General features: G+C 34.9%; 1 protein-coding gene across 1 annotated transcript in view; it reads right to left on the reverse strand.

The window, feature by feature from the left end:
* Nucleotides 1-26,543, reverse strand: part of DNAJC1 (DnaJ heat shock protein family (Hsp40) member C1) — a 109,570-nt gene that overhangs the window by 45,049 nt on the left and 37,978 nt on the right. The window contains exons 3-7 of the mRNA XM_064444780.1: nt 25,704-25,750; nt 18,950-19,115; nt 18,000-18,097; nt 16,828-16,921; nt 8,524-8,614 (exon numbers count right to left, since the gene is read on the reverse strand). Coding sequence (XP_064300850.1) covers nt 8,524-8,614; nt 16,828-16,921; nt 18,000-18,097; nt 18,950-19,115; nt 25,704-25,750 — 496 coding nt within the window. The remainder of the gene's footprint in view (nt 1-8,523; nt 8,615-16,827; nt 16,922-17,999; nt 18,098-18,949; nt 19,116-25,703; nt 25,751-26,543) is intronic.

Below are 26,543 nucleotides of genomic sequence, written 5' to 3' on the forward strand. Positions count from 1 at the left end.
GAAAAGACTCGATGGACGTGACAAATTCCTAGGAACTGAATACTGAAGAAAACAGTAAATGGAGACAGAACTGTTTCATGGCACCTTTCAGAAATCCAAAAAGAACAGGAACTTTCAACATCTGTAGGAACTTAACAGAAAGACTAATGATCTTTTAAACTTTAAATATATGTTGTTCAGAGACGTCTTTTTGCAAAAAATCTCTAACTGCTTCTAATTGTCAAATTACTCTCAATAAATGAAATATTAAGTAAAAGCTTGAATTTGGATTTTTTTAGCATACTTCTATAGGTATGCATAGTAAATATAATTAAATTACATGCACTCCCCAAAAAACAACACTAAAAGATAGCCCAAAAATGTTAATCAGCACTTCTGTCATTGTTCAGATGTTGCTAAAGACAATACTGTCGCAAAATTCTTTTTGTCTGTTTCAAAAAGTAATTTTTATAACCAAATCACACGTATTAACCATTACCTCACTTTTCTCTGAAGTTGCCATTTCTAATAGCTTCTGAAGTCAGAGTTCAGATTTGCAAGGATAAGTAACAATGGCTTCACCAGCTATTTACTGCAAACACATATACCAGCAAAAATATTCTAGGAAGTTACCTTAAACGACAATTTCCACTACCGTATTTCAATCCTGCAAAATAATCAAGCACACAGCGTGTGTTCACTTGGAATTCTTTAACAGTGGAGACACACCGAGACAGTTGGATTTTCTTGTATCTTGCACCCATCAGCTACTGTTTGCTAATTTTCCCTCTCAAAATATGCATATTAAAGCCTGAATGCATCTACCATTTTAAAATTAAGAGCCTAGCTTGCAAATAGCTCTTTTAGTTTTAGAACTAATTCTGTAACAGTATTTCCAGAAGGCACTGCACCCCACTTTAAAATGAAGTATCAAAGACAGTGTCTAGGCTTTCTTCAGGCAGTTAAGTGAGTGAGGAAGACCTAATATAGATAATACACCCTGCTGTTCGCTGACTATCAAAGGAACAAGAAATCCCACCTAGAGAAGATGGCTGTCCACCCTCAAACAAGCACTCAACTAGAATTAAAAAACCTGTCTCTACTGTCTCCCATGCACATACAAAAAGATTAAGGAGTTCAGCATATCCCTTACGTACCACAACGGCTGTCATATTGAATTAAAAAAGAAACAGAATTTAAGTCACAGCACCTTTGACATATGGTGTCCGATAACCCACTGAGAGCAGTTTCACCTCAGAGTTTTTGAAAGCCACTTTTTAGAATAGGAAAGCATATAAAGGTGGTTTAATGGTAACATCATAAAGGATTTTAGACAGGGTAAGTTCAGAAGTTACGTTCAGAGATAATGATATACACTATGAATCCTCAACTCAAGGCAGCCAAGCACTGTTGTTCTTTCAGGTGAAGATAGAGAAAACAAAACAAGCCACTGGAACAGAAGTCCACAGCAGATACCTAGGAAGAAAACCTCTCTCTTTCCATGTTATCTTTTCATTATCAGTAGTTCAACTGGCAGCCCAAAAGACACTTCTGACCTGACCTGGTGCTTCCCCCTGAAGAGAATCAGGTTTTCCACATACTAGACTATGCCTAGACAGCTGAACCCTACATCTACTATGGCTTGACAGACAGCTGGGAAGCTGGTGTTGCTGCCACCACCACAACCTAAAGCATATTTTCTGGGAATGTTATGTATTTTAATTGCCAAGTTACAGTGTAGTAACTTTCCTAGTTTAATAAATAGAAAAAATAATAGGGGACAGCAGAAAGTTAATGGATAATCCAAGATAGTAAGCACTAAGGAAATTGTTTTATGTCTACCACTTTAATGTAGTGACCAGTATTTTACACGAGTTATGATTTTCCCAGAGTTCTAGTCCTTCTGTAACAGAAGAAATTTTATCATTTGCTGAACGCATACTGCAAGGATATTAGTGTTCTGTAATTTCCACCATTAGAACTAGCAAGTTCTTTACCAGAGGACTAAATTTGACAGCGTATTTAACAACTTCGAGTTAAAAAGAGAGATAGAATTTGTCCCCTATGTTTGAACAGCATATAAACCCACCCATCACTGGGATCCCTAGACTAACAGATAACAATTAGCTAACTCTTACCTGTACAGTATTTTGTTTCCTTCTAGAGGCATCCAAAACTATTCTAGTACTGGCTATTCATTTTAGTGCCCTGATCCAGGTTTTGAAGTTTGATTAATTACTCGCACATAATCAGATAGTTTGACCTTCCTCTTTAGTCCTTCCACCTTGTTACTACATTATGAGTGGCAGAATTAATAGTATCTGGCTAACGGTTATTTGCTTTAAGATATATCAGCTGTCATTTTTAGAAGATAAGGAATCAGCCAGTATTTTGGATCAAGTCCCACATAATGTTACAGTGCTGTTTTTTCCCCCAATAAATATCAGAGGTCCATATTTTAAAGTTTTCAGAAAAGTATATACTGATTTTATCGGCCAGTTGATGTAAATGTGAAGAATTCAGAGAATTTTTCACAGAAAAAAATGGCTGCTTCATACAGAAAGAAACATAACAAAACCAAGTGCAGGGCTTCTGCAAAAAAAGTATGACACATCAAGCTGGAGCTCACTCTCTCTGTATGGCTTCTAAGCTTTAAGCACGTACAAGAATTCACAGAAAACATGGTCAAAAGAGACAGTGATGTCTTGGAAAATCACAGAAAGAACAGGGACAGACTGACTGGTATCTCATGCATTCATAAGCAAGAAATATGATCACACACAAAGGTAGACAGCAAACATCTTTCTGGCAAGTCAGTAAAATACTGCATTGAGATCTCCTTTTCTTTCAATATTGTTCACTTACCTACGTAACTAGGAAAGACAACCAAAACATTTACAGCATTAAAATTTGTTTAAAACATGACAGAAATATTCACCTGCATGTACAGCAACACTGCTAGATAGAATACAATAGCCCCAAAAGTTGGAAAGAAGTTGTACTAAAGTTTTGACAGTATATTTTAAAAATGGAGCAAACTTTATTCAATATTAATGCACATATGGGGCAAACACTCACGTTTTTAAAAAATATACATTGTTGTACTTATAATAAAGCCAATGGGATTATATGAATGCATCATGAGTTGGAAATAGGTAGATATGTCTGCTGTTCTCAGACCCAGAAGCTAGTTTATTTTTGAGCAAACTGACTAAAAACATGCTCAGTGATGAATATATCCTCAACTCTAAAAAAAAAATTCTCACAAGCTGTAGGGTTTGATGCCTTTCACCTTCTTGTCTGAGTATCTACCCTTCTCAAAACTTCCTATTCCCCCAAAATACCTGATCCCCATAATACTAAAGGGTTAGAAATAAACCTCCAATATTTGAGAGCTAATTTGCCTTCCAACAAACATATAAGGAAACATGCATGCCTCTTCCAAGTAAGTCTCATGATACTGTATTTTAGTGGAATATTTCCCATAAAATCTGAAGCAAGTTTTGTAGGGAGAGGCATCATATAACCTAGTTGAAACAACTGAAAAAAATACATCAGCTTGCAAGTTTAAAATCCTTTCAGTAGGCCTGCCAAAACAATCAGTGAAAGGGATGATACTTAGTTTGCCATAATTAGGCTTCAGAGGTAACAATTAAGTGATCAGAACATTCACACCCACGCCAACCAAAAAAGCATGCATTATATGAATTAATTTTCTCTGAACCTGCCTGTCAGCAAATCATTACTGAGCAGGCATGTGAACACTGCATTTTGGCAGGGATTAATGCTAAACACAATTATCCAAGATATTTGTCAATTATTTGGAAATAAACGTAAAGTCACTTTCAGTATAGTACTAGATTACATAAATCTGGTCAAAATGGTTTACAGTGCAGAGGAAAGAAGTAGGAACATGGACCGGCTGGTAGTCTGGGACTAATCAAATCAACAGCATTTTTGAAAATGACACAGTAAAGGACCTTATGCCATATCTGCACTTATGAGGAACTGTGTGCAAGGAACCTTTGATGTAAGAGTTTGCAGTTATGGTGGACAAGTGATCTGAAACAAGCTATCAGAGCTATGGGAACTAAGGTAATCATGATTCTGTAAACAGAACAGTAATAATAGAAGAAATGTGATTTTATAGTCAAAAGATGATGAACGTTAGACTACTATATACAAACCCAGGGTCCAATACTTACAGCTACATCAGAAAACTAAATAGAGTACAGAAAATACACAGAAATTAAGGGCTAAAGAAATGCTTTATATAAAGAAAACTTGCAGACAAATAAAACTGTTTTTAAGCACAGAAAAACGATAATAATGAACTGAAAGCTAAAGCTAGAGAAATCCATACTGAAATTAAGATAAAACTATATAAGAGTAAAATTAATTGTCTGAACAAACCATGAAGAACTGAAGGCACCTCAAGGTTTTCTGATCAATATTGTATCTTGCATAACAAGATGCTAAAAGCTGGAGCACATCACTGCTACAAGTCAAACAAGACAAGTCATGAGAATCAGTATTTTTCACTGATTTTTGCCGGTAAGGGTCTGAAACGCATTTTATTAAATGATCTAGTGATGTCTGCTCTCCCGGAGTTTCATGAAACAATATAAAAAGCTACCCAAGCAACATGTTATATTCCAAGCTGTCTGGAAAGGGAGAGCCACCAAGCCTAACCAAACTTAATCAAATATATTAGAGGTTTCACTACCACTCTGGATTTTTCACAGCAGGCACTCATGTAAGACATGTCTTACTATAAAGCCCTATACAGAGATAAAAATACCACTGTAGACACCACCATACAGCCCCAATACAGAAAGAAGGCTAGTAATGCAGCCATAGGGTTAGTAACTTCATATTTCAGTTAAAGCTTGAACCATAGAATCATAAAGGTTGGAAAAGACCTCTAAGATATCAAGTCCAACCGTCAACCCATGACCCAAAGTGCCACGTCTACATGGTTTTTTGAGCACCTCCAGGGATGGTGACTCCCCCCACCTCTCTGAGCAGCCTGTTCCAATGCCTGACCACTCTTTCAGTGAACAAGTTTTTCCTAATACCCAATCTAAACCTCCCCTGATGCAACTTGAGGCCACCTCCCCTTTTCCTATCGCTAGTTACTTGGCAAAAGTGACCAACACCCACCTCACTACAACCTCCTTATGGGTAGCTGTAGAGAGCGATAAGGTCCCCCCTCAGCCTCCTCTTCTCCAGGCTAAACAACTCCAGCTCCCTCAGCCACCCTCATTACACTTGTTCTTCAGACCCTTCACCAGCTTCATTGCCCTTCTCTGTACACACTCCAGCAACTCAATGTCCTTCTTGTACTGAGGGACCCAAAACTGAACACAGTATTCAAGGTGCAGCCTATGATGGGGTTGATGGGGAATGATGGGGGTAAGCAAAAATCTCAAAACCTTAAAGTACTATTCAACATGGTTTATAACTAGAAACAAAGTAGTTTCATGCCATGGATTGTTACAGATGCCTTGTACATCAGGGCAAGAATTCTGGATTTATAATGCAAGTATGTTTGGTAATTCGGAAGCAGTTCACCTGGACTATCTATCTAGCAGGCACTATTTCTTTAAAAAGGCATGTTTTAAAAATAAATTTAAGTCTTCGTATTGAATACAGGGAAAACAAACATAGGAAGAACAGAAAGTAAAAAACCTACCAAGGCTAGGTATAAAGACAGAAAAATTGATGTGTTTTTCCCCAAAATGGACATGGCTGAAAGAAGTACTCCACGCAAGAAAAGGACCAGTATAGATGCTAGAATTTGTCTTGATAACTATTCAAATCTTGCAATTTAAGTTTAAAAACTGGCAGAGTCACTTGTTCTGACAATGTATGCCTAGGTCTTCTCAGTTTAATGACTACTCAGTTCAGTTGATACATGATCTATTTTATATCCCATGACTATGAAGAACAGGGCTATCTATTGTTACAGAATCATTTCCTGATGCAGGGATTATACATGTGTGACACTACAGGTGATAGAGAAGTTAACAGAAAATTTATTAATTAAAGCACTTTCATTTTAAAATAAATTTTGTGATCTGGTATCTAAATGTGGAAAGGGCATCAGAAGATGCAGGGCAAACTATTTCTATTTTTGTAAATAAAACACCCGCTTATCTGTAATTCCATACATAACCACATTTCCTAGAAACACAGTCTGTATTGTAAATTGCTATATTTTTGTAAGGTAAAGTTGCTGTACTTTACTAAGGCAGTAATGACAGTTTTAAATGGATTGAGAAGTAATAAGAAACACTGCAAAAGTGCCAGAAAAATAAATAAAAATTATGCATAATATTGACTTACCAAGAAACTACTTTTTAATACTCCTTACCAAATTAAGCACTTTAATGACATCCCAATACTGTCCTCCCTTTCTTACTTTGCAAATTATATTTCCCTCCTTCAGTACCGTTCCCTGGTTTTAGTTCAAGCCGCCTACAGAATACTGCACAATTTCAGCGGAAGAGCAGATAGACATGGGAGTAAACTAGTAATTAGGTAATGAAAAAACAAGCACTGTAAAACAGCTATTGCTAATCTGCATGAGATCCATCTATCTGAGTAGATGTAACCGTTACCATGAACTCGCACTCCATGGATGGTCTCTAAAATTAAGAAGAATGGGGGCAAACAAAATGCACATTTAGTGATTTACAACCTTTCTGCATTGTCACTTCACAGTTAGTATAGAACAATATAATGAAATAAGCAAATTTAACAGATGCTTTGCATGCAAGCTTCAGGAAAAAAACCTTTTTTTTTTTGCCTACAGTAACATAGATGAATCTTTTGCTCTTCTCTTTGGAGTCTTACTTCTTTTTAAAAAGAAAGTTAACTGACAGCCCATTCTGCTGCCCAGCAATAGGACAGCTATGGCTGACAAATTAATTCCGTGACAAATTTCAAACTCGCCTAATTACAGGTGGGACTCTCAATCCTTCCTCTTGCTCCCTGCCAGCAAGCCTACCAAGGGAGGGCAGGATGCCAACCAGTGAGACTGGTGAGGATCAGACCCTGCTCACGCCAGTGACGTCAGGTCACCTGACAGACATGGTGGGGGTCGCACACCATCTCACACCCGGCAGCTTCACAGGGGACAGGGTGATGTTTCTGTCAGAGGTCAGGGGTGACCTGACCCCTGAAGGGGGAAGAGAGCCAAACCCACACCTCATGTGGGCACTGCTCCTGGAGGTAACAAAAGAGACTCTCGCGTGACACCTGGCAGAGGAGAAATACTGAGAAGTTCACATGTGGTCTTTCAGTGAAATACAGGAACATGCACACTACAATTTTAATGACTCTATACTTTCTCTTGCACTTCTGTTTTCAAAAACTAGTCCTTTTAAAACAGTAGTTCACAGATTTCAACAAAGAATGTATGCCAGCTATTTTGAACAACGGCAATATGTTACTATCTGACAATTTAACAAGTTTTTAACAACCTGAGTCAAGACCCTTTACAAGGGCCCATTTTGTGGTAGGTATCTCAAACATAATGGCAGGCCTCCCTAATAAGCATTAAATGCACTATTTTGCTAGATTTGGCCTGGGTCCACAATGCTCGCTGAGGTGCAGAATGCTATCCATTTTCTCAAAATGGATTCAGCTCCAGATAGGTGAAGAATTATTGCTGAAACAAGATCTCTTTGCTGATTTTACAAAATTAAGCTATTTTGTAAATATAAATAATACAGCTGTATTTTAAGTGCCTATAGGCTTATGCATACTCAAAGCTAGCAAATTATTATAAGGCACTCAATGCACTTGTCAGAATAAAGGAACTTAAAAGCATGCACTTAAGTACAGTAAATAAAGCAAGCATGCACATACAAACACTGACAAAAAAACTTCTAAAATTGTCTTCTGAAGAGGGTAGGTTTAATCACTGGCAAAAGCAAATAACTGAAAGAAGAAAAGGAAAAGTCACCTATAATTATTCTGAAGACTTTATTAAGGGAAATGTTAATGCCTTCTCTGGTCTTTTATAAGAGTGTAAAGACTCTAAGGCATTTATTTCAACAATAGCATGAATGCATCTCCAAAGCCTGCGTCCATGCTTTTGGAAATTCAAATTATGTTCAATTTCTATCAAAAAAAAAAATCAACTTAATATGCACAAAAGAATTATCTAACATAATATTTTAAAAAAATTTACAAACAGAATACAATGCTCAAAATGCAAGAGGTCACTTCTGAAAATCTATACTCAGAGATCTATACATTTGATATTTCACTCTCCTGTAAAGCAACATTTCTAGCAAAGTATACTTTTGTTGCTACTATACAGCTATCACCTGAGTTTTATGCTTCTATAGGAACAAACCAGCAGCCTACTGCAAAATTAGTAATAAAATTAAAAGCTTATTTAAATTTAACAGCAATACAGAAATATATAAAGCACTTATTTTAGAAGATTATAAAAATGTTTTTTTCATACATCCTGTGTAGTAGGTATATCATATTACATCTTTGTTTATTAAGACAGTGATAAAAACTCACTCTGAAGTGTTTCAAGTTCAGCCTTAGCCAGGGCATCTTCTTTCGCCTTCATTTTTGTTTCTTTATATTCTACATATAATTGTCTGGCATCCTTTAAGAAAATGTTGCAATGGCATTAGCATCCTTATACAAAGAAGTTATTGCAATGGCTCTGTTTTAAGTTCTCAATTAATCTTGCAAAAAAATTTAAGATACATTTGTTTCCTTGAGTTACAGTAATTTGCAGTATAGAAAGTATTTGTTTAGAATTTTTAGAGTAGAGTTTTCCTGTAATAAAGGTTCAAATGTAATAGCGTTGATATAAGACTATGATGCTTACTGACAACCTGAAAAGCAAAATGGTTAGAAAAACATTTCTGATCACCACCTACAGCATTGTAAGAGGCTGTATACCCTCTTTGCTCACATCAGCAATCCAGAAGTTCAAGGAAGAAATAAAAGTTTTTAATTAGTGTGTGCAGGGACAAGCAAAGGCAATTGCTAGGCAGCAGTCATCTCAGTGCAAACTCGTTACGGTAACACTAACTGCACGTTCCAAAACCCAACTTCCCCTCCCCCCTGCCCCCCTTTTTTTAAAAGCCAACTGGTACCTTATTATTAAAATGTTGAAAATATATATTAAGCTTTTTCTCCAAAGATTAGGTTAGATTCTAATCTGAAATCTGTTTGGCAAATTTACACATAAAACTAGATGACCTGCCACAAATCCCACAAGAAGTTACATTTCCAAAATCCAATGAATTAGTAATTATAGATTTGCATTGAAATCTTTCCACTATGAACAACCAGGCTGCTGAAGTAAGAGGTTTGGAGAGTTTTCTTACTCTCACTTACCAGTTTAAGATATTTCTATACTCATTCAAAACAAATGAATCTATAATATAAATGCTGAAATAGACAAATTATTATTTATAATTTCCAAGCATGCAGAACATCTATTGTATTAAATAAAAACTATAGTATTAGATAAACCTAATTTTCGTTCTTTACAACCAAAAATAATTTTATTCTTGTTATTATATTAACAGTCCCACTTTTTACATATAAAAGGTGATTTAAAATTTAATGTAGAATGTATTGTAAAACATCAGTAAAGATTTTTATAATTTCAATTATAATCCCATAAATTTGAACAAAGCCTGCTCTCATTAAAAATGAAAGAAGATATCTTAAATTTTGAAAATAAAAACTGAGTTAAGCAGTCATTATTGATGCCTCTAATGGTAGAAGTCATTAAAAAAAATTTGTTTCCTGCAAAGATACTATGACACAACAGTTGTTCTTTGCATTATTGGGCATCTACCCCTTTAAAGATACTTGAGGGCATTGAGACAACACAGGACAGAATCATGACCCAGCTTTGAGCAGAATTTCATAATGTTTTGGAGACATCTCAATGATACAAGTCAGCGCACCTGAAGAACAACTCTGACAGATTCCCACAATAGATCAGTAAGGTTTCATCTCCTTCCAAACTACCTCTTCTTATTCTCTATTTGTCTTTACATTTGTGTATGGGAAATGGGAAGTTACATCTCTTGCCAGGTTTATGTAGGAGATCATGGCACACAGAAGAAGTTGTAAAGACTTTAAATAACTTTTTACTGCTGGAACATAACTGATGAGAGAGCATTTCACATGCGTACAGTTTTAGGTTTGGGGATGGGGAAGAGGGGGTTTTTGGTGGTTTTAGTAGAATTGGGGCTAAAAATTAGGTACAGGAGGACTACCATTAACGGCAGATATGAAGGCCTTGAGGAACATATTCAGTTTATATGTTATAACATTGAATGACAAAATTGGGATCAGCATTGGTCCTCTTCTTGGTTTACCTGAAATACGAATTCCCTACCACATATGGAAACTTCTCTTGTACTCTCCAGATTTGGACTATTTGCCTCACTGAGAAACAGAAACAGCCATAAATGCATTGGTTAACTTCTGCTATAAGTTTGAGACATTTGGGTTGCATGGCATACACAGGACTCAGACATACTGATAACCAAAAAATGCTTTTGTTTAAGGCTACGATTTCAAAATGGCTACAATTAACTGGCATTTAAATTTAACCCATTTGACACTGAAAGCCAATATTTGATGCTAAATTCTGGTGTAAAATCCATTATTGCTTGTGGGATCTCCAGACAGCAGGCACTAGGGGGTAACTGTCAATCTCTCCAGCACGTCAATCACAGAACAATTGGAAATGTGGCTCAGATGAAAATGAGACACAATAGCTGAACAACAAAGAAAACTAGTCAGAAGCACATAAATGAAATTTAGTAGTATTGTTGCTTTATAGATATAAAATGGATTAACACTGCAAATGGAGTAAATTCCAGGTAACTAAGGCAACATTAGTCTTTTATTTATCACAGCTTATTATGGCTGATAGCATAATCACAAAAAAAGGGGAGGCTGCACATTTTGAAGCACACATAAAAATGTATACATATAAAGTAAAGCAAAAAAAAAGAACCAAAACCAAAATTTAATCAAAATGGATTTTGAATATTTGAAAATCAAATGCTTCCCACAAAAGCATAAGAAATGGCTCTACAGGTTGTAAAGAAAAATTAAGACATACCTGAGTAAAAATTTTAGCCACAGACACAAACTATATAGGTATTAGATCTTATAAGTCAAAATGAAAGAAGCACTGGAAAACAGTTTAAAATAGGAAGTACTTAAAAGTAAATTTCTGCCTTAACATACATAAGCATATTTCAATTTACTCCCCATTAGTTTTCAACAGTATCAGTCTAAACAGGAATATTTGTTTTCAAGCATATTCAGTTTTGGTAGTAAGAGTATGTCGAACCAGATTTATGTTCAGATTTTTTACTTTTCCAAAGTGATACATTTAAGCAGTCATTTTGCCTCAATACAAACATTTTAGGGCTCTAAAAACACTGACAATATAGATACAGCCACTTCCAATCCAATGCTCCTTTCTCCAAGATTCGCTAATGCTTTTTCTTTTAAAGGCTCAAAATATGCATATCAAAATTTTATACCTGATGTATACTTCACATTCAATAGGTAATAAACATAAGAAAAGCAACGTTTTTGTCCTTCTGGGAGTGCAAAGGGACAGAGGAAAGAGACACATATGCAGAGCTTGGAACTGTTCTAACTAAAGGCTCCATCTTACCTAATCAGAAACACTTTGTTCTCATTTGCAGGAGTTTGAGGAGTTTTCAAAAAAGAACATCAATGCAAATACATTACTTTTCTTCACCAAAGCAGTAATATGCATGAACTTAAGCGAAGAGAATAATGAAAAGGGCTAATATATGCTAGTTTATTATACTACGATTTCAAATATACACTTTCCAAAAAGGAACAGAATGAAACAGGTGTTATTAGAAACAAAATTCTGCTATTAGTATTTCTAAATTATATTTCAACGGCCATGTATAGGTAGTTCTTGTTATTACCCTCATATTTAACAAAATTTCAAGAAGTTTTGCAGAAGAAAAAATTGACAAACACTTCATAGTTTAACCACTGTTAAGAACCAAGAATATCAGTATTGTATCATGCCAGTAAATTTGAGATTGCCAAGACAAAGCTGCACTTGAATTACACAGAAATACAGAAATTCTTCATACTGAACTTAAGGGGTTTTTTTCCTTTGTTTGGGAGCTTTGTATTTGGGGTTTTGGTTGGGGTTTTTTTTGTGGGATTTTCAGGGTTTTTTAATTTTATTTTGGGTTTGTGTTTTCAAAATCAACAGATACAGTATTTATTCAAACTGTACTAATTCTGGAACTAAAAACTTCAGTTCTGAGTAAGACTCAGCCACTCCAGCCTCTTCTTGACTTTTGGGGAGGGTGATGAGGTTTTGTTGGTTTGTTTGCTTTGTGGGGGTTTTATTTCTCCCCAGTTAATCTTCCTGGCTTTCTGGTCTACCTCAGAAAGACTAGAGATTAGAAGAAATAAGGCAAACATTGGAAACAACTTGCAGTATTGGCCATATGTGAATCTTCATTACAGATTTTGTGATAGAATCAGCTTCGCTTCACCCCACTGGGTGAGGGACTGATACAAACAAAATGCATCCCCTCAGAAATTACAGTTAACTGGAAACTTTCCCACAAGCGTAATTAAGATCAGTATACTGAAATAATTTTCTTGCCTTAACTCTTATTAAATTGATCTATAGAGTTGAAGAGAAATATTTGTATAAAGGTCTTGAACTAATTTTTTGTCTTTGAGTACAGTGTTCTTGTACAATTTGTAAAAAAAAAACACAGAGAAAAAGGAGTAAAATTAAAATTACCAGAATATCTGACCTGCAGTTTGCTATTTCTAAGCAATAAAAATGCCAGCCATTATACCACAGCAAAAACACTCTTTTAACGGGTTTATAAACTAGTAATATCAATGTGTTAGAGTAAGAAACAACGTTAAAAAGTTAAACATTATGATTTATATTTCTCTCTGGCATTTTAACATATTTATTCAAAGGCAAAGTAGTAAATAAATAGGAACTGCATTACTTCTTCCTTCATAATCAGAAAATCATGCTTGACCTTGGAATTATACGAGGTGTGGCCAGGCTCCTCAGCTGCATACAGCCTGTGGACAGTTGAAACATGGTTCCCAAGCCTTGGATGCACAGGGTGACCAGCAGCAGGCTGTGCTAATGCAGTATCTGCTGGGTATTCCACATCCACACTGGTGAAACAAAGGCAGCCAGGAGGGGAAACTGAGGCCAATCCTGCAAGGCCTCCCTATAACCTATTCACTCCCCATGAAGCCTCATACCACAACAGAACAGTACCATTAATTAAGAGCCAGCATCACCTCATACACATGAGCTACTCTTGGAGCTATACTCCTCTAATGTGTGTGCTGGGATATGTAGACATACAGTAAGTGATTTGAAGAAGCAGAACAAAACTGGCTGCCACAGAACAACATGCAATTAAAGGCAAGTTTCTTCAGTGTCTTATATTTACTTAAAACTTTTACTATGCAGGAAAGCACAATCTGTCTCCAGAACCTCAGAGAGTACCCTGTTAGACACAAATTATTTTTGCTCACTTGCATACACCCAGAATACTTGTTTTACCATCCACTCTCCTCTGACCTGCTTCTAAGCTTCTAATTGACCTCAGGGTCAAGAGCTTCATCCCTACTTTCGTTCTCCCAACAGCTGTGAAATAGCAAGAAACAGAGCAAATGGGCAATCACTCGTGCCACACATCCTGCAATTGCTTGCTCCCCACAACTTATGTTAACATTGGTGCTGTACAGTAAGTTGGGACACGTCAAAAACCTGTAAAGCTGGGAATTAAGGATATATTTAACCTAACTCACTTGAATAAATCCCTTCCAAAAAATCTCTTTAGGGCATAATTATTAAATGCAATAAATTTCATTTTAATCTCACACAATGATTTTACATAAAGTCATATGTGAAGACAAAACCAACCCAAACAAATGTTTGCTGACCTAATCAAGTCTTCCTTAAAAGCTAACTTTGCCAAAGGAGATGCCCTGCTGGCAAAGCCTCTTGAGTTTAATGACACATTGCCAATCCGTTTAAGGCCAAAGCTGAACCATCTCTAAACAGGTGTTGAAATGTAATCATGGATTAAAAGAAAACCTGAGGAAAAGATGCCAAGAAATTAAACACCTCTGGGTCACTACTTTGAATCTATTCCAGGCTACTAAATCAGCTACAGTAATTACCATCTGGTAGTCTACATAAAAATAAATTACTGGCCTTTTTGTTTTAATTCACTTCATGGTACACAAAAGGTCTTTATAAACAAAAGTTTCAGTTGTAATTGAAAGCTTTGTTGATAATCTCACTACGTTATACCCAGTGCAACCACGTATTGAGTTTGAACTGCCTTCTCATTACTGGCGAGCCATCAGAAGTTTTTCTAACAGTTCAGTGCCAGGGTGTATGTGCTATACCTACACTGTTATAGATAGAAGATAGCAGGAAATTTTATTTTCTTAACAAGAATACGTCGCTGTCTGAAACAAGCAAAAATGCATGCTTTCTGCTTCATTACGCTCAGGACAACAGCAGGCTCATAATTTAACTAATAAAAAACATTTCCTAGTGCTGACTGGCATTAATGAAGGTGGTATAAAAATAAAGACATTCATTGCTAAGCTTCACCACATCAAGGTGGAGGAAAAGTAGTTGACAGGAACACTAACAAACACTCCTATCTACAAAATATTTCCTTCAGAAAACTGAAACGAATAATTAACATTTTTAAGAAATATGACTTTTGTTAAGTTGTATGTCTGCACATCCAAAGAAAAAACTCTAGTCAGCTGTTGTGGGAATAAATAGCAGTTTACATATGACTGTTCTCCCACAAAAGAAAAGCACACTTAACACAACTGTCTATTCTGTATTACATTCACCATTTGAACTGAAATTCTTGCACACTATATTTAGCTGGTTTATTTCTTTGTAAGAACAATTTTCAGTTCCAATAAGCATTTTAATTGAGTTTTCTTTCTTTTTATTTTCCTCCTTCTTCTATTTATTTTTTTAAACATATAGCCTTCTTCCAGGTCATTCTCATGAAAGAGTAAACTATAAATGACCTTAGAAACAATTTGCATTCTTCTTCTATCTTTTTCTTGAGCCTACATTATAAGAATTAAACTTGGTAATAGTCAATGTAATTCACACACCACTTAATGTTTCTTTCACACCACAGATATTTGATTTATGATACGTTTTATGTATTTTTTTCCCTTTGCTTCTTCAAACAAGCTTAAAGATGCTGTTTTCACCCCCAAATTTAACTGAACTAAATGTGTAGATATAAAAGCCTATGTAGTCTCTCTCAAAATACGATTGTCAACAGTTTAGAAAAAAAAACCAATCACTTTTTAGTTTCTCTCATCCTCCTCTCACCCATTTTTCTTCCAGTTTCTTGACATAAAATGCAGACTACGATAAAATGGCATAGGCCATCACAAGGGCATGCAAACAAAGCATTTTTCTTCAGTAAAGGCCCACCTTAATTATTTTAAGTGCCTCCTTCTGAAATCTGACATTTTGAAGGAGGAGGGGAAGTAGGAGAAAGACACTCAATTGGATAAATGAGAGCCAGGCACAGGCAGAAGCTCAGCAACCTAAATCCTGAGACAGAGCTGTTGTAAGTAGAATATTCACATTAACTAATGGGGAGAGAGATGGATGCTAGGTAAAAGGAATCAATACAAGAAGTGGCAAAAAAGTTTAAATTGACCTCTCCTTGGGGTTTTTATTTTGTTGGGTTTGGGGATCTTTTTTTGTGTGTGGTGGTTTGGTTTTGTAAGGGGTTTTTTTGTTTTTAATAACAGTTCCTTTAAGGAAGAACTTGTGTACACAGGCAGGTGGTTTTGTTTCCTTAATTTGAGGTAGCAGTTCAGCTATTTCACTTGCAGGGCTTTGAAAAATTCAGTGGCAGATGCAACATTTAATTAAAAATATTGCTCACTCTTATCCTTTTCTGTCCCAAACAGGGCTCATTTAAATATGGATGCATTTTCAGATGTTAATCTACAATGGCAGTAGTTGCCAGTGAATGACAGCAAACTTTGAAAATAACTTGTTGGCTCTTAAATGACTGAAAAAAATCATTTAGATTAACTCCATAAACAACTAAAATCTGTAGCAGTCATCCTTAAGTCAGCCACTGTAACACCTTGTTAAATATTTTGCATGCATAACTAACACAGAACCATAGAATGGTGGGGGTTGGAAGGGACCTCTGGAGATCATCTTGTCCAACCCCCCTGCTTGAGCAGGCACACCCAGAGCAGGGGGCACAGGAACGCGTCCAGGTGGGTTTTGAATGTTCTCCAGGGAAAGAGGCTCCACAACCTCCCTGGGTAGCCTGTGCCACTGCTCTGGCACCCTCACAGGAAAGAAGTTTTTTCTCATATTGAGGTGGAACTTCCTGTGTTCCAAATTCTGCCCATTGCCCCTTGTCCTGCCACTGGGCACCACTGAAAAGAGTCTTATAACACTACATTGCTATTCCTAATTAGATGTACATATATCTTCCCTCTCCCATCATTTATTCTTGTAGTTTTGCCTAGCAGGAACTGCTGCTGAATTCCCTACAATGTTAACATCCATTTAAAATATATTCATATTTTGATGAACTTATGATATAACACTTGCCTCCAAAGAGTAATTTCTTTATATATATATATGTGTATGTGTAGTATGTGCTCGAGCCAGAAAATTCATGAACAAGTGCTACACATTTGACTACGCGTAACACTGCCATCAAGAAAAATAATGTAACTTAAAATCATTACTATTACCTGGAATAGCTGAGGTAAAGCTTTCACAGTGAGACAGAACCATATTCCCAGCTTGCAAGGAAGTAAGTCATGCCACTGTGGTTTGTCCAGTACTCTGCAGTCAAATAAAAATTGTAAGTTTTTCATTACTGCCACACAATCTCTAAGTCGTAACTTTCCCATTGTCCTTTAATATGATCAGCACTTGTCAACTCCTACAAAATTTGTAACTACATAATATTAAAGATACATTTTGAATATTTAATTCAAAATACAAAACAGCTAACTTCTAATCTTCGTTGTATTTTCATCTCTGAAAAAGGGCTTTTCTTCAAGAAAATAAATTTGTAGGCCACATAATCACTTCAGTTAAAAAAAAAAAAAAACACGGAGTGAAAAAACCTCAAGCCTCAACTGAGTGTTCACAAGTGCTGACAACCAGATATGAAGACTGTAGCATAAACAAAACAATACATAAAAATTAATGTCATTTGCAGTTCACTAGAGCATTACTCACTGATGTCATCAGGAAAGACGACAGGCAGAATGGTCTCTGATCTCCATCCTGCATTGATCCAGTTCATGCCCCTGCTGTGTGAACTATTTAAACCCTTTATTTCTTTCTATGAATCAATAGGAGAAATGGTGGTATCTTTTGGAGCATCCTGAAAGTCACTATTTCCCTATATGTTTCTTAACAAACAATGGTGTTAGAAGCCTTTACTAACACGCTTGTTCTTAACTTAATCAGATAAAAAGCATTAAACCAGACAAGCATTAAAACTCCCCCAAACCCTCCTTGCTTGGTATGGTAATAAACTAAAGCTTAAATAAATGGAAACCTGTTAATTGTAATCAAAGGCAAAAATGTTCAAAGACAGAAGTAGTTGAAAAATAATCTAAAAATCAACTTGTATAAATAATATATTTCTATAAGTCAGATACCATTAATTCCGCTTTAATCTTTCAACTATGTTGATGTGCTGAATAAACACCACACATTACCACACATTTATTTACAAATCAAAACCTGGAAACACATCCACACTGGCACACTTTATATCAGCAGTGGCTGTTACTACAGTTATTTTTCTCATAAAACTATTTCAAAGATGCAAGGAGAAAATGATAAAATTAAACCAGTAGCTGATAAAATGTTTTAAAATGCATAAAACAAGAAAGTTCCTTCCCACCTTTCATTTTTGTCTAGAACAGCAAGTTTGGCTTCATCTGTACTCCTGCTGCCTGTTTTTTTCTTCTTCTCCCTCTTTTTTCTGCTAAGCAGTTCATCCTTGATGTAGAAAGAACTACGGTTACAGGTTATCATTAACATGTAAACCACAAATGTTACTGGGACTCTTCTGTGAAGGGTAAACAGTAGAGTAGCATTTATGCAAATGTATCTAGGGGTCCTACATGATTAAGTAAAATGATCTATCTTAACAATAACTGTTGCCATGGTAGCCAGTCTTTAAACACACATGAAGTCCAGTTCTGTCACTCATGTGTATCTCCATAGCAATCAAAGTTTTCTAAGACGAGAAAGCATTCAACTTGCCTCCTTTCTCATTCATCAACTTCAATAATGCAGTGGAAAATAAAAAAAAAAGTAAATAGATGCTAATGTATGAATATTTTTCAAGTTATGCTTAGGTTTTTTTTCTACTTTACTAAGTGCAATAGATTTTTATATGACAAAAAAAAAAGTGGTTTATACTACTTACCAATGCCTATCCTGTTAACAAAAACCCAAACCAAAAAAGCGAACAAAAAAGGCAAAGCAAGCATGACTTTTAAATGAGTAAAAACTGATTATTTTTAAATAACATTAGGAAAACCGTAGGCACGACTACTGTAGCATATGATTCTGCATCAGTAGATAGATTTTTTTTAATTCCTTCTTCTATCCAGTTAAAATCCAAAGAACCATCTCTTGCTATTTATTACCAATTTTAGAAAAATGAAGTAGTTGTTCAATTACTATTTCTGTTGTTCAATATCTCATTCTATAATTATCACCTTTTAAAATATGAAAAATCCAAATTCAAAACGGGAAGTTGTAGAGAACCCTATAATATGCAAACTTCTGCAGGAAATTCAATACTAATAATTGAAGCAAGTTTGATTTATCACCAATACTTACCAGCTGTTTTTCCAGGTAGATTGACCAAACCACAGCATAATGACCCACTGTGAGTATAATGAACAAGAGTAATGCCAGCTCAGCATTGCTCATTTTTCTCACCCGCCTGTAGTAGAATACAGGCTGTCGCCAATCTGGTAGTCCATTGATCAGAATATCATCATACCTACAGTAGCAAATATAACAGGCTTTCATGGAGAGCTAAAAATGAAATAAGCAAACCATCCAATTATAAAACAAAACAAATTATAATCCACAGACTGCTTGAATAATACACACACAAAAGATCATTTCATAATTTTAAAATTTTTTTTTTTTTTTTAAATAGAGAAATGCCTTGTTTTGTCAGCTGCTAAGCTTGCAGCTGGAAACAAACAGAATCCAGAACCAAATGCTGGGGAAATGTATCTAGTCTTTTACCAAAAAAAAAAAAAAAAAAAAAAAAAACACCAAAAAAACCCAAAACAAACAAACAAAAAAAAGCAAACCAAAAAAACCCACCCACAAACAAGAGTAATTCAATTGCTCCTGCAACACCCTGCCCCACCCAGCTCATTCACTTCTGAAATAACCGACTTCTAGAAATGTAAATGTGTTCTACCTGCCTAGTAACCAGTGAGCAGGGCTCCATGATAGAAGTGAATAACAAACCACGAACTACTAAATAGGTAGCAAACAAAAGTCTCAAACAGTGGAAACCTTTTTTTCTTTTATAAATTAGAAGCACAAGTGCTGGGGGGAGGGAAGAGGTGTCTTTACTTTTGTTTTGTCCTTTAGTAGCACGATAAGTACGATAAGCACGATAGGTAAAATTGCTGCCAGACTTAACAGCCATTCTGTGTCAGATATGAATTTAAGTTAAAGTCTTGATTTTGATGTTAGAAAACACAGTTCACCACAGCTAGAAGATTTTGATTTTCTATTTGAAAAGCTATCTCCAAAATCAATCTGTTTTAAAACTGTTTAATTTTACTAACACTACTGACTGTAGAGAAAGCATTTTATGACAATTCGTCAGTTTTTCTTCACACAAATGTCTTGAAATATCTTAGTATGTCTAGGGTTTTTTATTTACAGTATGTTATCATTAATTTAAAAATAAACAAACCACAGACATGCAAAGCAGATTTTTCTATTTAACTTTTCAGAGTAAAGTTTCAAACAAAAATCTCTACAGTAAACTCAAAAACCTGTATGTTCAAGATGCACAACCTGTTAATCTTAAATGGAACACAACTCATTACATATTCTAATCACACCATTTCCAGAATTAAATCTGCACTGAAAGGCCTAATTTGGTGCAACACATTGACCAAAATATTTTAATTAAAAATATTCTGAGTTAGGCGCAGGCCTAATTACAGGAATAGAAATAGGGCCTATATTGTCATGCAGGTCAGTAGAACTCAGTAGTAGGTTTTTCTCAAGTAAATTGACCGATCCAGGAATAATAGCGCAGCTGCTAAACTGCCAGTCTTGACATGTAAATCAATTTAAATGCAACAACTGCACTAGCTACTTTGATAGTTATTAAATTGATACCTTGGAGATGTACTAAAAAAAAGATTTCCACAAGCAAATTCATTTTTATTAAGCAGAAAGAGGCAATGGTTTTCAATTTTAAAATATACTTTAATTCAGCGCCATCTAGAAAAGCTGACTTCTGATAAAACATTTGTTCGAGTTGGCACTGTTATTTCTACGAAAAGATTGAACACCTCAAGATTCTGCACTGTTCTGAATGCTACCAAAAGTAAAATTTATACTACAAAATTCTGTCTTCCATTACAGTTATAAGAATACTAAGATTAATATCTATTATTGTAAAATTTGAAATAATAACTTTTTTCCTTTCCCAGTAAGTCAGAACGAATTAACTACTGATGCCTCAACACAAACTCTGTTCAAAATAATTGCTTAGGATGTTGTGTCAAAACTGAAGCTTACATATTTGCTTTTGTTTAAGAATTAAGTAGAAGTTTTAGCATTTAAAAATAATGCATTTGCTAAATGCATTGTTAGAATACGAGAAAATATTTTAGAAACAAAACCATTTTAAAAACAAATTAGGTTGATAACAAGATTTCACAAAAGATGCTCTTCCTTTGAAAGCTTCAGAGAAATATATGTAGAATCAAGAAATAATTTTTAATACTACTATAAATTTATAAAGCATTTGGCTTTCTTATACACTAAGACTTGTTAATTGAGGTACTGAAAATGTGACTACTGATTAAATAAGGTCCATATATGCTAATGGTACCAATATAGTAATATGTAAAACAAGACTGCAAACTAACGGCTGGCAATGCTGTTCTATTACAAATATTCTGTTAAGAAAAAATAAATAAAGACAGCAGAGTCTTTTGCATTAAACACTTTAAACAGCACTCTGTATTTACTAGGCTATGTCCACTGTTCTGAACAACAGTCTCCAAGGATTAAGTCTCAGAATCAATGCTCTATTGATTTTACTATCAATGAGCATTATGGCTCACACGACTGGCCATTTTAAGGGAAGATAGCTTCTATTATAACCCACTTTTTAGAATATATACTGTTAAAAGATAAATCACTGCTTTCAATAGTAATTAAGCTCTGTATTTGAAAAATAAAGATATCAGTGATTTTTAGGTTTTCAACTAGTAAATGATCCTACCGAAACTCAAAAGCTTCCCATAATTTTAAAATCTTGATTTCCAAATTTAGGATGTGGTTTAATTAAAAGCAAGTTTCTCATTAAAGAATTTCTTTACAGAAACCTATATTAACTATGAAAGACAGTTAAACCCATGTGCATCAAGAACCACATTCAAAATTTAATTACACAGCATTCTTCTTTTGGGAACCTGTATCAATTGTTACTTTATGTAAGGAAAAAAAATGAAGCTGAAAAGGAAGAATACGACTGCAGTATTTTCTCCTCAGACATATGTACACAGAATGCAGCAAATCTTTGACATACGAGTATACCTGCCAGTCGCCTCTGAAATGTAGCAGTCAGCAAGCTAAAAACCCCCAAAGCACCAACAGAGAAACCAAAAGAAAAAAAAAAAAAATCCCCATTTATAACTTAGGTTGAATCCTTATTTTAAGAATTAGGATTCTGTACAAAACTTCTTAGTCTTGTACTAACAAGTAACCAATTGCAAGATTATTATAATTTCATTCTTCTATAAAGTTTCATTAAACAGTTTTTAGAGCTCTTTGTAGAATCAATTATGTTGCAAGAAAAAATCCATTAACTGTAGTAGCTAATTACAGTATCATCTATTTTAATATAATTATAATTTACTCTTCCCTTTAAGAGAATCACTGTATTTCATATTTCAAATAATTTCAGGCATCTGATATAGTTTATATACTATAACCTTGAATTTGTGAGATCTATTCTGAACTACGGGAAGACGGAACTGCGTTTTTTATTTTGGGGGCCTTTTTTCCTCAAGCTGTCAAAGACATCCAGTGCAACATCAGCCAGAACAATTTATACCTATGAATACAGACATTTAATTATAATGAGAGCTAAGATAAACACCTTTCTTACTCTAAACAAGTATATCTTGATTTCTTTGCAAATGCTTCCTGTAATCAAGCCCAATTGTTACAGAGGATAGGCCTGGTAGGTAAAAAAAGCTCCTTAAAATGGTAACAAACAATGAAATTAAAATCTAAGATTTTTGCCTAATTACAATTAATAGAAGTGCATAAAACCATCTACTTTTTTATTAGCCTTTGATTATTTTTAATTTATGAAATTTATCATCGTCAAGTTGATTTACCAATAAATGCCCTCGAGTAAAGTATATTTCAGGAAATGCACCTATCTCTACATACCCTAAAGAAACTTTTTCTGTAGAATTTCACACACTCTGCAGTGTGTAAACAAAACATTATGTTATGCTGCATGTATGTTGAAATTATTGTTAAACACTGCTACATTAAACTATGTTGCTTGTATGTTTAATATTAGAATGTTTTGATTATGTATCAAAGTCTGTAAAAGAAAAGTACTAACATGGTAGTATTACTATATTCTGTACTACTTCTAACAATATTAATATGCCTCACAAGCAACTATATCACTTTCTCAAAAAAGCAAACCACATTTTAATTATAAAGCCCTGTATTATAATTGTCAGTAGAGGAACCATAATATTTTCAGAAAGGCTTCTGCCATCAGATAAAATTTAAAAATCACTGATAAATATGAAAATACAAGGGTTTTAGAAAAATAATTATATATCACTGGCCAACAGATCTTCCTTTTTAGAATGCTATTTCTGTACACGCACACAAACAATTAACACCTCTGACATTCACCAAGACATGGAGGAAAGGTGTAATTAGACCCAGTGTTATTGTTTTGAAATGAGTTAATCACTCACTCATATAGTGTAGGACCTTATTCCTGCCTTTACTGGTTCCACTCTCTGTACGCACACCAGGACCAATGCTGGATTACATTACACTTTTGAGATGAACAGTAAGAAGCAGGTACAGCTGACTTCACTGTACAGAAGCCTGCAGCTCGCTCTTCTTGAGGTTGTTTTATCCCATGCCCCAAACCATGTAGGTGTCCAACTGTGAAGGGATTCCCAGATAAACTGCCAGAATTCCTCACCAACTAATTTTAAGAAATGGAACTAATTTCCATCTCATCCCACCAGGTCTTAGAATTACTTTAGCAATAAAAACTACCACACTGCTGGGGTCAGGGCGGGGAGGGTGGGATCTGGCAGAAAGCCTTGTTACAGCAGTCCCAAGTAAGTGTCTCTGGAATCAGGGTAAAATGAAGTTGATCAGCCCTGAGAGACAAAGGGTGCGGCATAGCTTCTCCCCAGTGCATGAGCATGACATTAAACTTTGAGCCTCTTCCACTAAGTCCACCACCTCACAATGCATAGCCAAATATCAACATCTAAAGTAGGAAGATCCAAAAAAGCAACAGCTCTCCCCTTTCCTTTGCCATACGGTTGCAAGAAACCTGTGTTACCTTACAACAGAAACAATATTAAATGAGCGACTCCTAGCACACTTACTTGTTTTAATGACATGCTACAACCATGCCTTACAGGATACAGGACAGACCACCCTCCATTTACAAGCTCAGCTGAGAGTTTATTATTAGACTGTATAATAAATCTGATCAATAAAGGTTTTCTCAAAGCAATGAGACCATATAGCTCTGCTACTCTACATGTTATTTCTAAACTCTGCATATTATTTCCAGAAAATTCTCTGAAGATAAACACTATTTAATCCACTACATATATATTTAATCAACATCAACCATACATCCACACTGTGCAAGAAAAGTTATTGACAATGTCGTATTTATTTCGTACATAATGAACTCAACCTAAGCTAGAACAATCTACTGCTGCTTTAACTTCTCATTTGTAATCACTGTGCTGCACTAATTAACAATATTCTCACAAAAAAGTTTGGTAAGTTAGTCACATTCACAACATATACAATGCTTAGAACAATTTTTACAAGCTACTGCATCACAGCTTGATGCAAAAAGCTGCTGCCACAGCTGCAAGGAAATTCCTAGAAGTTTCATGCTGGAACCAACTTCCAAAGAGGCAGTGTCACAAAATGTGTGTAAACAATGTTACAAACAAAAAAGATGGAAAAAATCTTGGGGATAACTCACTTTTCAAGTGGTCTGAAACCACTTAACTTTTTCTTTTTTTTTAAAGTTTCCTTGAGTAGAACTTCACAATGCAATTCTCTTGGGAGAGGTGAAGCAAAAAAAAATTCCAACAACAAAAAAAACCAAATAAGTTTCCAAAAGTACTTCTATGAAGTACATTTTCATGATACTTCAAGAGAGGATTATCAAAAAGTAGATAATCTGCACTATAAAACCTGGACTCCTGCCAAGACATCTACAAAGCCAAAAACCCTTCAAGAAATGTCTCGTGTAGCTGTTTAAAGACTTGTAAGATGAAAGATGATTTAGTAAAACTCCAACCCAAACCCAAAACTCTTTCAGTGTCCCAGTTTTCCTGATAGTCATTAGTTTAAATGGTCATCTGCTTAAAAGGAAAACAACCCAAAACAAAACAAGCAGACAAAAAAAACCCGTTCAAAACAGTCTTCTAGAAAGCAGATCAGCCCCAGGTTTTCAGTTGTTAATCCTATCCCCTTCAGGTACTGCTGAACGTGCTCCTGAAGCGGCACGGACAGCTATCATTAAAAAAAAAAAAAAAAACAGAGCTATGTATATCAACGTTTACAGTATGATAGATAGTACACCTGAAGAAAAAAAACCCAACAATGAACAAAGCAACAGAAAACAATGTTGAAGACTACATACACTGGAAAAAATCCATAAACATCATGCAACAAAACTTTTATTGATACAGTGAGATAAAACTGACAGTTGACTCAGTGGTCTGTATTTTTAACCACAACTTTAATGAAACAAGCAATGATAATTGACACAACTCAACAAAAAAAAAAAGTTAGTTTAAAAGTTAAGTGATAAAATATTGCTCCAAATAACAGCTAGCTTTTAAAGTTCTTTCAAATACTAGTTTTAAAGAATAACCAGTATATTACACAAAAATACATACCAGCTTCCCCTTTAAGCCACATACAATCTTTAATTAAACAACTACATAGGAATTACAAACTTAAATTATGCAAAAAATAATCTGAAGAGTTACAATTAAGTCAAACAAGACTTCAATATATCACTGGCATGAATGCTTTATTTAAGAGCCTGTGCAAATTAACTCACCTCTGCCTCCTTTCTTCATCCTTTAAAACCTCATAGATAGCCACCAACTAAAACAAAAACAGAAAAAGAAAAAAAAACAACCACACTAAAGAGTTTACTTTAGGACTGAGTTTATTACATTTGAACAGTAGTTTTTTTACATTTTTACATATTTTACATTTCCCAACTAATACCCTTTGCTTGTTTTCACTTTTTCCTACAACACTAAGAAGCAAACTCAGTATGCGAAAGAGTGACATATTCATACACAGAGTCAGATACACACACCAACAACAACTACAAAAGACTTTTTTTCCTTCCTCACATCTGTCAGACTGAGTCTTGTCTCAGTTTTAAGTAAAAAGTATCATTTGTTTCATCCTAAAGATCTTACTGAAATTAGGTAGCCTGTATTTAATCATCAGAAGTATGTCTCAACAGTCTCATGGTTTCACTCTGTAAAGATTCAAAGGTGAAAATTCAAAAGGTAAAATGATTTTTTCCTTAAATTATGCCTACATATGACTTGCATTGAGAACTGATCAGAAATTTTCCCTACTGCTTTTGAAGATTACTTATAAATGGTCTGACAAAGTGCAAAACAGACTTACACTCTTAGGAGGAAAGTGTAAGTATTATGTTCAAATTATTTTTAATATACAGGTAAATACTAAATCTGATTTATTCAACAAGTTAACTCCAAAAAAGTGTCCTTGTTTTTAATCTAGCTATATCAGGAAACATGTAATTCATTGTTCAACTTAGTCATTTTGAAGGCGCACCATTGTTCTTACTAAAACAACATAATCATAAAAAATTTTGATTTCATTTTCCCTAAAGCTTTTATTGCCACACATTGCA

Source organism: Phalacrocorax carbo, chromosome 2 (genome assembly GCF_963921805.1).
Source record: "Phalacrocorax carbo chromosome 2, bPhaCar2.1, whole genome shotgun sequence".
In the NCBI taxonomy this organism is placed as follows: Eukaryota; Metazoa; Chordata; class Aves; order Suliformes; family Phalacrocoracidae; genus Phalacrocorax; species Phalacrocorax carbo.